Genomic DNA, 13,576 nt, shown 5'->3' with positions numbered 1-13,576 from the left:
GAAATTGATCCTATTTACAATTGTACCAAGAACCACAAAATACCTAGAAATAAACCTAACTAAAGAAGTAGAAGAGCTGTATGCTGAGAACTATAGGAAGCTTATGAAAGAAATTGAAGAAGACACAAAAAAATGGAAAAACATTCCACACTCCTGGATAGGAAGAACAAATATTGTTAAAATGCCGATACTACTGAGAGCAATCTACACATTTAATGCAATCCCAATGAAAACAGCACCAGCATTCTTCACAGAGCTAGAACAAACAATCCTAAAATTTGTATGGAACCACAAAAAAACCCTGACTAGCCAAAGTAATGCTGAAAAAGAAAACCAAAGCTGGAGGCATCACAATCCCAGACTTCAAGCTGTATTACAAAGTTGTAATCATCAAGACAGTATGGTATTGGCACAAAAACAGATACATAGACCAACGGAATAGAATACAGAACCCAGAAATGGACCCACAAATGTATGGCCAACTAATCTTCGACAAAGCAGGAAAGAGTAGCCAACGGAAAAAACACAGTCTCTTTAGCAAATGGTGCTGGGAGAACTGGACAGCGACATGCAGAAGAATGAAACTGGACCACATTCTTACACCATACACAAAAACAAGTTCAAAATGGATGAAAAGACCTAAATGTGAGAGAGGAAACCATCAAAATCCTAGAGCAGAAAACAGGCAACAATTTCTTTGACCTTGGCCGAAGCAACTTCTTATTTGACATGTCTCTGAAGGCAAGGGAAACAAAAGCAAAAATGAACTACTGGGACCTCATCAAAATAAAAAGCTTCTGCACAGCAAAGGAAACAATGAACAAAACTAAAAGACAACCAACGGAATGGGAAAAGATATTTACAATGACATATCAGATAAAGGATTAGTATCCAAAATCTATAAGGAATTTACCAAACTCAACACCTGAAAAACAAACAAACCAGTGAAGAAATGGGCAGAAGACATGAGCAGATACTTTTCCAAAGAAGACATGCAGATGGTCAACAGGCACATGAAAAGATGCTCAACATCACTCAGCATCAGGGAAATACAAATCAAAACCACACTGAAATACCAACTCACACCTGTCAGAATGGCTAAAATTAACAATTCAGGAAACAACAGATGCTGGTGAGGATGTGGAGAAAGGGGAACCCTCTTGCACTGTTGGTGGGAATGCAAACTGGTGCAGCCACTCTGGAAAACAATGTGGAGGTTCCTCAAAAAATTAAAAATAGAATTACCCTACAACCTAGCAATACCACTACTAGGAATTTATCCAAAGGATACAGGAGTGCTGTACCCCATTTGTACCCCAATGTTTATAACAGCGCTATCAACAATAGCCAAATTATGGAAAGAGCCCAGATGTTCATCAACTGATGCACAGATAAAGAAGTGGTATGTATATACAATGGAATACTACTCAGTGATGAAAAAGAATGAAATCTCGCCATTTGCAACAACGTGGATGAAACTGGAGGGTATTATGCTAAGTGAAATAAGCCAGTCAGAGAAAGACAGATATCATATGTTTTCACTCATATGTGAAATTTGAGAAACTTAACAGAAGACCATAGGGGAAGGGAAGGAAAAATAAGTTACAGAGAGGGAAGCAAACCATAAGAGACTCTTAAATACAGAGAACAAACTGAGGGTTGATGGGGGTGGGGGGTTGGGAAGGCAGGGAAAATGGGTGATGGGCATTGAGAAGGGCACTTGTTGGGGCGCCTGGGTGGCGCAGTCGGTTAAGCGTCCGACTTCAGCCAGGTCACGATCTCGCGGTCCGTGAGTTCGAGCCCCGCGTCAGGCTCTGTGCTGACGGCTCGGAGCCTGGAGCCTGTTTCCGATTCTGTGTCTCCCTCTCTCTCTGTCCCTCCCCCGTTCATGCTCTGTCTCTCTCTGTCCCAAAAATAAATAAAAAAACGTTGAAAAAAAAAAATTTAAAAAAAAAAAAAAAAAAAAAAAGAGAAGGGCACTTGTTTGGATGAGCACTAGGTGTTGTATGTAAGGGATGAATCATGGGAATCTACTCCTAATGCCAAGACTATATTGTATACACTATAAGTTAGCTAACTTGACAATGAATTATTTTTTTTAAAAAGAATATGTTTTATACATATATATATATATATATATATATGAATATATACATAATGGAATATTACTCAGCCATCAAAAAGAATGAAATCTTGCCATTTGCAATGATGTGGAGGGAGCTAGAATGTATTATGCTAAGCACAATAAGTCAATTGGAGAAAGACAAGTACCATATGATTTCACTCATATTTGGAATTTAAGAAATAAAACAGACAAATATATGAGAAGTGGGTGGAAGAGAAGAGAGGGAAACAAAGCACAAGAGATCCTTAATGGTAGAGAACAAACTATGGGTGACAGAGGGAGATGGGTGGGAGATGGGCTAGATGGGTGATAAGCACTAAGGAAGGCATTTGTTGTGATGAGCACTGGATGTTGTATGTAAGTGATTCATCACTGAAGTCTAGTCCTGAAACCAATATTGCACTGTATGTTAATTAACTAAAATTTAAATAGAGGCATGTGGGTGACTCAGTCGGTTAAGTGTCTAACTTCAACTCAAGTCATGATCTCACGGTTCATGGGTTCAAGCCCCAAATTGGGCTCCATAATGACAGTGTGGAGCCTGCTTAGGATTCTCTCTCTCTCTCTCTCTCTCTCTCTCTCTCTCTGCTCCTCCCCCACTCATGCTTTCTCTCAAAAATAGATAAATAAATAAGTTAAAAAATAATATTCTAGGGGCTCTCAGGTGGCTCAGTTGGTTAAGCATACAACTTCGGCTCAGGTCATGATCTCACAGTTCATGAGTTCGAGCCCTGCATCAGGCTCTGTGCTGACAGCTCAGAGCCTGGAGCCTGCTTCAGATTCTGTGTCTTCCTCTCCCTGTTTCTGGCCCCTCTCCCATGCTTGCTCTCTCTTCCTCTCAAAAATAAATTAAAATTTTTTTAATTTAAATTTCAATAACATTTATATTAAAAAATAGAAGCAAAAAATAATAAAATAAATAAATAAAAATAAAATAAGTAAGGTAAATTAAAAAATATATATAAATTTCTGAGTACATTGTAGACAGCCCATAAACATTGACTCCCAATCTTTCTCTGTTCAAAATTTCTAAATGGACTTCTGGCAACTGTTTTTCAAGGGCTTTCTTTCCAAAGACAAAAGGAGGAAGCAGACAAGTCATGAGTGTCCACTGTGATACAGAACAAGTTTTCTACAGGAGGAATACTGCCACTTCCCTCAGCTGTTAATAATAACACCAGAACAAGAAGCACGGACTGGATGTCAGCAGTGAGCACTCATGACCTTTCTAGGAACTTCTAAAGCAAATCACAGAAGTAACGTCTCTCCTTTTCCCTCTTCCCTTACCTCTATCCTTCCTTACTCAGCCATCTGATGTGTTCCCAAGACTTTCAAGCAGGCTCCTCTTCTGGAAGATTCTACCCCAGAGCTACATTTTCTCAGGTGTCCTGGTAGCAGCTCAAGTCTGGAAGTTCTAAACACACTGTGTTTGCATTTGTACTCCACCCTTCCTTCCAGAGATAACTCAGCTCTGTGGCCCAACTTCCACATTTGTAATCACAGCAGCACCCAGGCCTACACTTTGAAACCAATTTCACTTTCCCTATTTTGCCCTCCATGTTTAGTCAGGTGCATCTAAGACTCTGGCTACTGGTCTCTGTTTCAGAGCCCCAGAATGAAAAATGGGGTTAAAGGAAGCCTGATAATCATGATAGAACTAAGCATCGAGGACACACAGGTGAATGTGAGGCCATGAACTTCATTCTGCTCTAATGATGTTCAGGGTCTAGCTGGGAATACAGACACTGAGCTGGTGGTCATCCCATCACCCACAGGGAAAACATGCTAGAATTCTGTCCTGTGCAAATACACTCACGCTCATTCTCTCACACACTGAGAGGGTCCAGGTTGTGGGTGGGCCAACATGAGGTTCACACCCTCTCACCAGTGGGGTCCTGCCAAGGTCCTACAGCCTTTAAAGAGTTTTGGTCCATTCATTGGCCAGTCTTCCTCCAAGAGTACCATCTTATCTGTCTCCCAGGTTCAGTCAACAGGTTAACACACACTCTTCAGAACACCCTTTGCTGAAATTCTATGGTAAAAGTAAGACCTCATACGTGACTTTTTTCATGAAGTCTTTCCCAACTCTGGTCCACCAGGTGGATGGTGCTCATGTCTGAAACTCTGTGGCATGGTGCAGGCACTTGGCTCAGAGCAATTCACATATTTTCTTGTTTGACAGGTACTTGAGTACCTCTTACCCCTACAGAATCTAGCAAAGGGCTTAGAGCACAGAAACCACCCCTCCCTCCAAGGAGCCGCTCTCATCCACGTACACACCCATGTGCCATTACAGATCACACTGCCCAGCAGCACTGTCTCCAGGCCAGTCCTCCCAGACCTCCCCTCAGGACCCTGGACAGCAGGACTGGTGTTTTCTTCCTCTCTGAACCCCACTTCCCCCCGCAGGAGCCCCAGCATCAGGCGCACCGTGCATCTTTATTATGTGTTTGTAGGAATTTGTATTTTGTACATTGTGGACTCATAAATTTCACTGAGTAGAAGTTAATAAAATGCTGTAGTCATTCAAATGGGAGTCATGGGGAAGTGAAAATGAAGAATTGGTCCCTGAGAAATCTTGCTAGAAATTTTGAAGAGGAAGGAGAAACAAAAAGAAATTGTGAAATGAAGAAAAAGGAATCAGAAATAATAGTCAATGCAGGCACAGGGCAGATGATCTTTCTGTGATCATCAGAAAGCAAGTTAAGATGGATGAAGAATGTTCTCTGATTGAGTCTCTAAATACTGTGTATGTCTATGTTTCAACAAGCATGATGAGGACTTCACTGAGTTCGCCTTAGCAGGCATCTACCAAGGGACTATAATGTGACAAGCAATGTGCTGGACGAAAGAGGATGCAGGGGTGAGTAAAACGGTATCTTCCCTCAGGAACCCCAGCTTGTATGGGGCAGGGAAGAAGGGAACTATCAGAAGAAGGCCCTCTCCTGTTCCTGAACAGCCAGCAGCTATCATCAATGGCTGAAATTCATGGGGAGGGCTGGTCTTCTCCAAGGCAGCAAGATTCCTGGAACTGAACTACACCTCTGGCTACCTCCCTGGAGGCCCATCTCTCCCTGGGTGCTGGCTCTCCATTTCCACCTGCAGACTCTGCTCCACCCTCCACCCACATTCCCTGGCTCCTGACTATTGCCCGGACAGGTGACAGTCTCCCACAGTACCAATATTTCCAAATTGTCAGCACTAAGCACCTGATAACACTCTGGTGAGTCTTGGCCACACGTCTCTTAGGTCTCGTGCCCAGGGCCATCTTGGGTCATAATGCAGCTCCTGGGTGTGACCTTGAGACAGCAGAACCAGGTGTCACCTGTTCCGGAATGTTCTGCCCCTGGTTTAACTTAAGGAAGTTCCATCTTGATAAGCAGGGACAAGTTTCAATACTTGCCTACCCACACTAAAAGACTGACAGAAAGTGACTTGTATGGGGTAAGAGATTTTGGAAAAGGAAAATGAAGGAAAAGGAACATATAAAGAAGATAAAGTCCAAAGACCTACAAAGAAATATTGAGAAGCTATTATATAAAAGAAACATCAATGCTCTATTAGCCCAAAATAGAGATTGATGGGGATTTGGGAGCAATGGTATGGAAGTTTGTTGGGGAGGTATATTTATTATAGCTCTGTTTGTTTTTATTATTCGTAATATACTGGCTTGTTCATTTAATTCAACTAACTATTTCTGCTTACTGTATTGCAGGCACTATTTTAGGTCATAAATATATACCACTCAACAAAAAGCCCCTAGATTCAATGAGCTTATATTCCAGGAGGCATGTATCATTTTTTATCATTGTTAAATCTAGTTAATAAAAGGTAATAATGTATAAAGAGCAATCGATGTCACAGAAGAACAAAAAAGACAAGAAAGAAATAAAAAATTTTAAAACTAACATAAAGGGATCCCTGGGTAGCTCCATTGGTTAAGCATCTGACTCTTGATTTCTGCTCAGGTCATGATCTCATGGTCCTGGGACCAGGCCACGTTGGGCTCCATGCTTGGGATTCTGTCCCTCCCTCTCCCTTTGCCCCTCCCGCACTTGAGGTCTTTCTCTCTCTCTCCCTCTTGCTCTCTCTCAAAAATAAATAAATGAATAAATAAATACATAAATACATAAATAAATAAATAAATAAATAAATAAATAAATTTGTAAAATGTTTTAAAAAATTTAAAAGCTAACATAAAGATACAGGAAGGACTAAAGCTGTCCACAAAATTTTTGTTACTCTTCTCATCACAGAGTAGAGCTTGTTTTCTCTCTTCTTGAACCTGGACAGGCCTGGTGACCGTTTTATTTTTTTATTTTTTTTTAATATATGAAATTTATTGTCAAATTGGTTTCCATATAACACCCAGTGCTCATCCCAAAAGATGCCCTCTTCAATACCCATCACCCACCCTCCCCTCCCTCCCACCCCCCATCAACCCTCAGTTTGTTCTCAGTTTTCAAGAGTCTCATGCTTTGGCTCTCTCCCACTCTAACCTCTTTTTTTTTTTTTTTTTCCTTCCCCTCCCTCCATGGGTTTCTGCCAAGTTTTTCAGGATCCACATAAGAGTGAAAACATATGGTATCTGTCTTTCTCTGTATGACTTATTTCACTTAGCATAACACCCTCCAGTTCCATCCACATTGCTACAAAGGGCCATATTTCATTCTTTCTCATTGCCCTGGTGACCGCTTTAACCTGAAGAATGAATATAGTGGAAGAGATGCTGTGCTAGTTAGGGGTCTAGACCCAGGCTCCCCTGGAAAGAGTTGAGGAACTCTGAAGACACGTAGCTGCACCACGGTGAGGTCATGTGGGGGGGCTGTGAGGAGGAGACGCCCTGAAATGACACAGAGAAAAAGAGCCCTGGCCATCCCCGCTCTGCCCACGCACCACAGCACCACCACACAAGTACAACGTCTGGGGCGTTCCAGTCGACTCAACCCCCCAGATGACTTCAGTGAAGCAGATCATCCAACTGATGCTAGCCAACACGCAGCATCTTGAAAGATAGTAAGTGATTGTCATTTTATGTCATTACAGTTTAGGGTAGTTTATCGGCAATAGGTAACCAAAACAGAAAGTGGAACCCAGAAGTGAGGTGATTTGTAACAGAACCCTGACACATGAGCATGATCGCTCATTCTCTGTGTACACTTGACCGAGATATTTGGTCACACACATGTGGATGTCACACTTAAATGGATGGACTCTAAGTAAAGCTGATTGCCCTCCATAATGTGGATGGGCCCCATTCAATTAGCTGAAGCCTTAAGAAAAAGACTGAGCTCCCCCAAGAAAAAGAGAATTCTGCCAGCAAATAAACCTTCGGACCCAAGCTGCAACATCAACTCTTCCCTAGGTCTCTAGCCTGTCTGCACCCCCTTCAGATTTTGGACTTGTCAGTTGCCACAATCGTGGGAGCTAATGCCTTAAAATAAACATCTCCTCTCCCCCCATCCCCGCCCCTCCTCACCTCTCTCTCACTCTCTCCCTCTCCCTGGAGAACACCGACTACCACAGCGTGGCACCAGCATTGGGAGTGAGTGGCAGGCTGGGGTAAGACAGACCTCAGGGAGGGGCACCCGGCTGGCTCAGAGGAGTGTAGGGCTGCTGATCTCAGGGTTCTGAGTTTAAGCCCCACCTTGGGTGTGGAGATTGCTTAAGTAAATAAAACTTTACAAAGAAAAAAGAAAGACAGAAAGACCTTAAGGGGACTGTTCCTAAAGGCTGGACACACAGGAAGGAAACTGTCACTGGAGTCTAAGAAAAAGTTGACCCATGTTAGATGGTTGTGGTAACACTGTCGTCCGCAGTAATAGAAATACTTGAGGAACTTAGGAATTTGCCTAAGGAGATTTCCAGGTAGAATGTCAGAGGCGCACCTCATTTCTTTTCACCGCACACGATAAGGTACAGATTCATTTTTAGACAGAATCAAGAGCAAACATTTCCAAGTCAGGATTTGCTGGGTTGGAAAATAAAGCTGCTTTTCATTCCTAGTCTTTCCTGGTAAAAGAATATCAAACTAAGAAATGGTCACGAGGCAGTAATCACATCCAGGGGCTGCCAGTAAACCATGTTCACAGGGTCAAAACATCAGGGCTGGGACTCCTAGACTCTGAGACAACAGAGAGACATTGTGATAGTCCACCTTTCCAGCATCCCAGGTAATGCCAGCCTTTCAGCAGACCCCTCCATGGTGTCCCTCATGTGAGTGATGTCCCCTGTATCTTGGATATGTCAACTTAGTTGAGCCCCCAAATAACTCCAGTCCCAGCCAACATCACAAGGAGCAGAAGAAACACGTAGTTAAGCCCAGTTGATCCAAGAGTCATGTAAAATAATGAAATGCTTTATGCTTTAGATCACTAAGTTTTGGAGTCGTTTATTATGTAGTCACAGATAAGCAAGATGCCAATTGTAGACCATTTGAAACTGAAGAATAATAAGGAAAGAAATCTACAAGAAACTTACTAAAGGCCTAAAATCAGTGGTGGAATAATAAGAATCAGCCGTTAACAGTTCCCTTAACCCAGCAGTACCGTATTTCACTGCCTTTCTTCCATTTACATTCAGTTTTATATAGTTACGATTGTCATATACATTGTTTTTGATACTGGTTTTGTTTTGCCTGGGATCACGTAACATGTCAAATTTGTGTATATTAACACGTAGTTATAATAAAGACCTACAGAGGTAAGAAGAACTAGAAATACCAGGTCAAAATGGAATTACAAGGTTGAATAATTGACATAAAGTGAAGTTCTGGCCCAGTATAAAAGACCAAAGCAGGGAACAGTGACCCAGCAAGGAGTAGATGGGAAAAGAGGATCGCAGGAATGATCTCAGAACTCATCAGGGAAAAGATTTCTGATTCTGAGAAGTATGACTACACGGGAAATAGCATGCCAGACTTTCAACAACATAGAAAGAAGGAGATTAGTGACCAGAGTCATAACCTTGAAGTTAAAGTCTCAAGAGTCAGGGGAGCAACAGAAGTTATAAGTGTTCCAAGGACAACAAGCAGAGAGAAAGAAAATACTACATACATGATCTACAATATATAAGGAATGCCCGTAAGAAGAAATAAATAGGGGCAACTGGTTAAGCATCAGACTTCAGCTCAGGTCATGATCTCACAGTTTGTGAGTTCAAGCCCTGCATCGGGCTCTGTGCTAACAGCTCAGAGCCTGGAACCTGCTTTGGATTCTGTATCTCCCTCCCTGTCCGCCCCTCCCCTGCTTGCACTCTGACTCTCTCTGTCTCTCAAAAATAAATAAATGTCAAAAATTTTTTGTAAAAAACACAATTTTTGTATCTGTATTTATGAGGAATATTGATCTGAAGTTTTCTTTCTTTTCTCATTTTTTTATTTTTATGTTTTTGTCTGGTTTGGGCAATACTAGCTTTATAAAAAAAAATTGGGAATTATTTCTTCCTCTTCTATGTCTGAAAGAAATTGTGTAGGATAGGTTTTCATTCTTCTTTAAATATCTGGAAGAATTCTACATTAAAACCACTTGGGCTTGGAGATTTCTTTCTTGGTAGTTTTTAAATTAAAAATTCAATTTCTTTGGGGTGCCTGGAAGGCTCAGTTGGTTAAGTGTCTGACTTTGGCTTAGATCATGATCTCACGGTTCTTGGGGTCGAGCCCTGCGTCGGGCTCTGTGCTGACAGCTCAGAGCCCAGAGCCTGCTTCAGATTCTGTGTCTCTCTCTCTCTCTGCCCCTCCCCCGCTCATTCGTTCTCTCTCTCTCTCTCTCTCTCTCTCTCTCAAAAATAAATAAAAATATTTTTAAAATTAAAAAAAAGAAAATTGGAAACGAATTTTTGTGGACCGAAATAGTTACCTCTACCCTATAGAATGAGATAAATCAGGGGCACCTGGGTGGCTCAGTGGGTTAAGACAGCTGTTGCCTGTCTCTTGGGTCACCCAGTCATCCCACAGACATAAGGTTGTAGGTAATGATCTCTGTGCTGATGGCTCAGAGCCTACTTCAGATTCTGTGTCTCCCTCTCTCTCTGCCCTTCCCCTATGCATGCTCTCTCTCTCTCTCTCTCTTTCTCTCTCTGTCTCTCTCTCTCTCTCTCAAAAACAAAATAAACACTAAAAAAAAAATTTTGTTTTTTTTAATAATGAGGTAAATCTACCTGTGCTAACACGGAAAGATCTCCAGGGCCATGTGTTTAATTTTTTAAAAAATAACAGTAAAACAAAAAATTAGAAACAACATAAATTTGGGGCACCTGGTGGTTCAGTGGGTTAAGCTTCCAACTCTTGATCTCATCCCAGATCATGATCTCAGGGTTTGGGAGTTCAAACCTGCCACCCGGCTCTGTGCTGACAGTGTGAAGTCTGCTTGGAATTCTGTCTCTCCTTCTCTCTCTGCCCCTTCCCTGCTTGTACTCTCTTTCTGTCAAAATAAATGAACTTAAAAAAAAAAAAAGGAAACAACATGGAGGACAGATACACTGAATTGTAATTTAAATAGCTTTAATACTAGGTATCCATTTTCATGTTGGCCTTGATCTCTATTTATTATTGTTAAAAGGTGACTGTGATACTGCCTTTCCAAAAACAATAGCATTAACACTTTGTGTGTATCGGGATTATTCCTCCTAATCCTCAGAATTTCCACATGTGGAAGAATTTCCACATCATTCCATTCTCCATTCTGAGATCATTGCAGCCCAGAGAAAGTATCTTGCCCAAAACTACACTGTGACTGACAGAGCCGAGATTTAAACCCCAGCCAGTGTCATTCCCGAAGTTGTGTCCTTAAACTCTCCGAGGATAAAGTGACCATACATTCTGGTATAAGTCTATGGACTCAGCATAATTAGTAACAGCATCCCCTTTGTCTTCAAAATGTCCCAGACATAGTAAATTCTGCGGTCACTCTACATACAGGACATACATAGGCAACATAGCACAGGGGGTGAGCCCAGTTTCTGGATCCAAATTTTGGGCGATTGACTCAAACTCTATTTCAATTTCTTCGTTTCTAAAATGGGGGCGGCAGTCAAGTGCCTCACACAGTTAGTTGTTATGGGACTCGGTGATTTCATATTTCTTAAGTGACAAGCACGTGGTACCGTATGAATTATTAACCCATTTACATAGTGTCTGCGTGTGTGTGTTTAATATTGACCGGGCGCCCTGACAAACATTAAAAAAGTCATGTGGTCCCTACGGAGCCTCGGGCTTGCTACCCGGTGATGATAATCTAACCAATAGCGTGAATTTACATTGAACAACAACAGAAATCTTAAAACTGTTACATGAAATGAAACTTAAACGTCCGCGTCGATCATTACCAAGTCAGGATAGATAGCGCTTGATTTTATCAACACTTTAAGTGTAGCCTAAGGGAAACGCCTCAACTTCTGATTTCTCAATTAACTATTTAATTACTGGGAAGCAAAACACTTACGGGACCGACCCCGGCAATCGTTGGCCTGGAAAAAAATGTGCAAGAATCGGGGGGCGGAAAGCGCGCGGGGAGGCTGGTGGGGTGGGGGGTTGGGGTGCGGATTTTACCGCTCGGCTCCCCGGGCTGCGGATGGTTTGCAGGCGGAATTCATTGCGCGATCCCACACTCCCAACAGAAATTGTGGCTCCCGTGCCCGCCTTCGGCAGCCTGAGAAGTAGCTTTTTGCTTCCGGCTGGTTCTACTTCATGCACAACTTCAAAAATCAGTTCTGTGGGTGAAACCAAACCCTGGGAATGAAAGTCAAGAAAGCGGTTCCCTCTGGGGGTGATTAGGTGGGAGGAGGAAAGAGGAACCCTCGGGAAAGGTTCCGCAGACTGATGTGGGTGGTGTTTTCAGGGTGGGTACCGATGCGTCGAACCGATGCACCTGACAGTGTAAATTTTATCTCACGTTCCAAAGTTAGTGTTTTGGTTTAATTTTGTCACTGAGCTCTCTGTCCCATTTATCCCTGGGGGCGCCAAGAAGTGCTGTTTTATATTCATGAATAAAACTCACTGTAGTGGTCTGGCCCCTCTGATGCCATCCTCCCCCCTCCCCTCCCGCTCCCCCCGCCACACACACACACACACACACACACACACACACACACACACACACCTGCAGGCTCCAGAAGCCTCCTAACCAGGCAGGTGTCACCGGTAACTCTCCGGGCCAGAGCCCGCGCACAGAAGTCCCCTGCAAAGCAGAGAGCGCCCGCGATCCTCCGCGCCCACCAGTTGTGCGCCTGCAGCGCGGCGGCGAGCGCGGAGGGGGGCCCCGCCGGCGCCGCGCACCTTGCCCAGAAGGCGGGCGTCTGCGCCCAGGGATCCGCCGCGGAACCGCGCGCTCCCCGCCCGCCCGCGCGCGCAGGTGCCGACGCCAGGCGCTCCCGCGAGCGGCGCGGAACGTCAAGGCCAGCGCTCCCCAGCCGGCACTGGCCGGCGGGCTCTCCGGCGGAATACAAGATGCTTTGTTTTCGCGCGCGGTGCCCCGCGGTGCCCCGCCGCGCCCCGCCGCGCGCCACCGGACGCCGACTCACCCCAGCTCGGGTCGCACGATTTGGGTGTAGGTGTAGCACCGTCCGAGGATTATCTCGTAAAAATGGGCGGTGGTGCCCGCCCCCTTCCACTCCTGGTGCTGGGGCGGCTGGCGCCACATCACGATCCCCACCACCACCGCGATGATCACCACGACCAGGAGACCGAAAACCACGCAGAGACAGATCCGGGCTTTCTTGGAAATGTCGCAGCAGGGTTTCTCCCCGGACACGGGCCTGAACCTGTGGTCGGCCATGGGGTCCGCCGTGGGGTCCGCTCGCGAAGTTGCAGGAGAGACCACCCGCGGCCGGTCCGAAAGCGAGGACGGAGCTAGCCCGGTTCTGAAAATGCACCTCCCCTTTATCTTGCACGGCTTCCTTTCCCACCCCCGCCCCCTCTTCCAAAGTCCCTTGGCCGGCAGGACCAATAAGGATTTCAAGGACTTGAAAGGCCTCTACGACTACCGCCGCCGCTCACTTCCAGACTCCTGAGCAGACAAGGACCACGCTTTGCAGTTGCAGGAAAAAGCGGCCTCCTTAAGCTTTCTCTGCAGGCCCCGGAAAAACACAATATATCCTTATGCTTCTCCACCAGCTCCCTTGTTCAACCTTGCACTTTACAATTTAGCCCCACCCCCTCCTGGAAAGTGTGAAGGCCGGCTGCCTACCTCTGCACCTGCCCATAAGCAATGCTGTCTGTGGGGTGGGGGGAGAAGGAGAGGGAGGGTGCCCTACCTCTACTTGACAAGTTTGACAAATGCCTGCTCAGCCCTCTTCAAAAGCTCCACTCAAGCCTCGTCCCTTAACTCAAGTGGCATCAGTAATGAAACCTGGGTTCAAACTCGGCACCTCTACCCACTACTGGAGTGATACTGGGCACGTTATTTGATCTCTCTGTGCTTCAGATTTAAGACTGGGATAATGGCAGCATCTACT

General features: G+C 44.4%; 1 protein-coding gene across 1 annotated transcript in view; it reads right to left on the bottom strand.

Annotated features, from left to right (window-relative positions):
* Nucleotides 1-13,281, bottom strand: part of CD38 (CD38 molecule) — a 57,406-nt gene extending 44,125 nt beyond the window's left edge. Inside the window, exon 1 of the mRNA XM_060655392.3 lies at nt 12,644-13,281. Within this exon, the coding sequence (XP_060511375.3) occupies nt 12,644-12,897 (254 nt within the window). The 5' untranslated portion in view covers nt 12,898-13,281. The remainder of the gene's footprint in view (nt 1-12,643) is intronic.
* Nucleotides 13,282-13,576: the final 295 nt, after the last annotated feature.

This window comes from Panthera onca, chromosome B1, assembly GCF_046562875.1.
Source record: "Panthera onca isolate mPanOnc1 chromosome B1, mPanOnc1 haplotype 2, whole genome shotgun sequence".
NCBI classification, from domain to species: domain Eukaryota; kingdom Metazoa; phylum Chordata; class Mammalia; order Carnivora; family Felidae; genus Panthera; species Panthera onca.
This window is presented reverse-complemented; position numbering and strand designations above follow the sequence as displayed.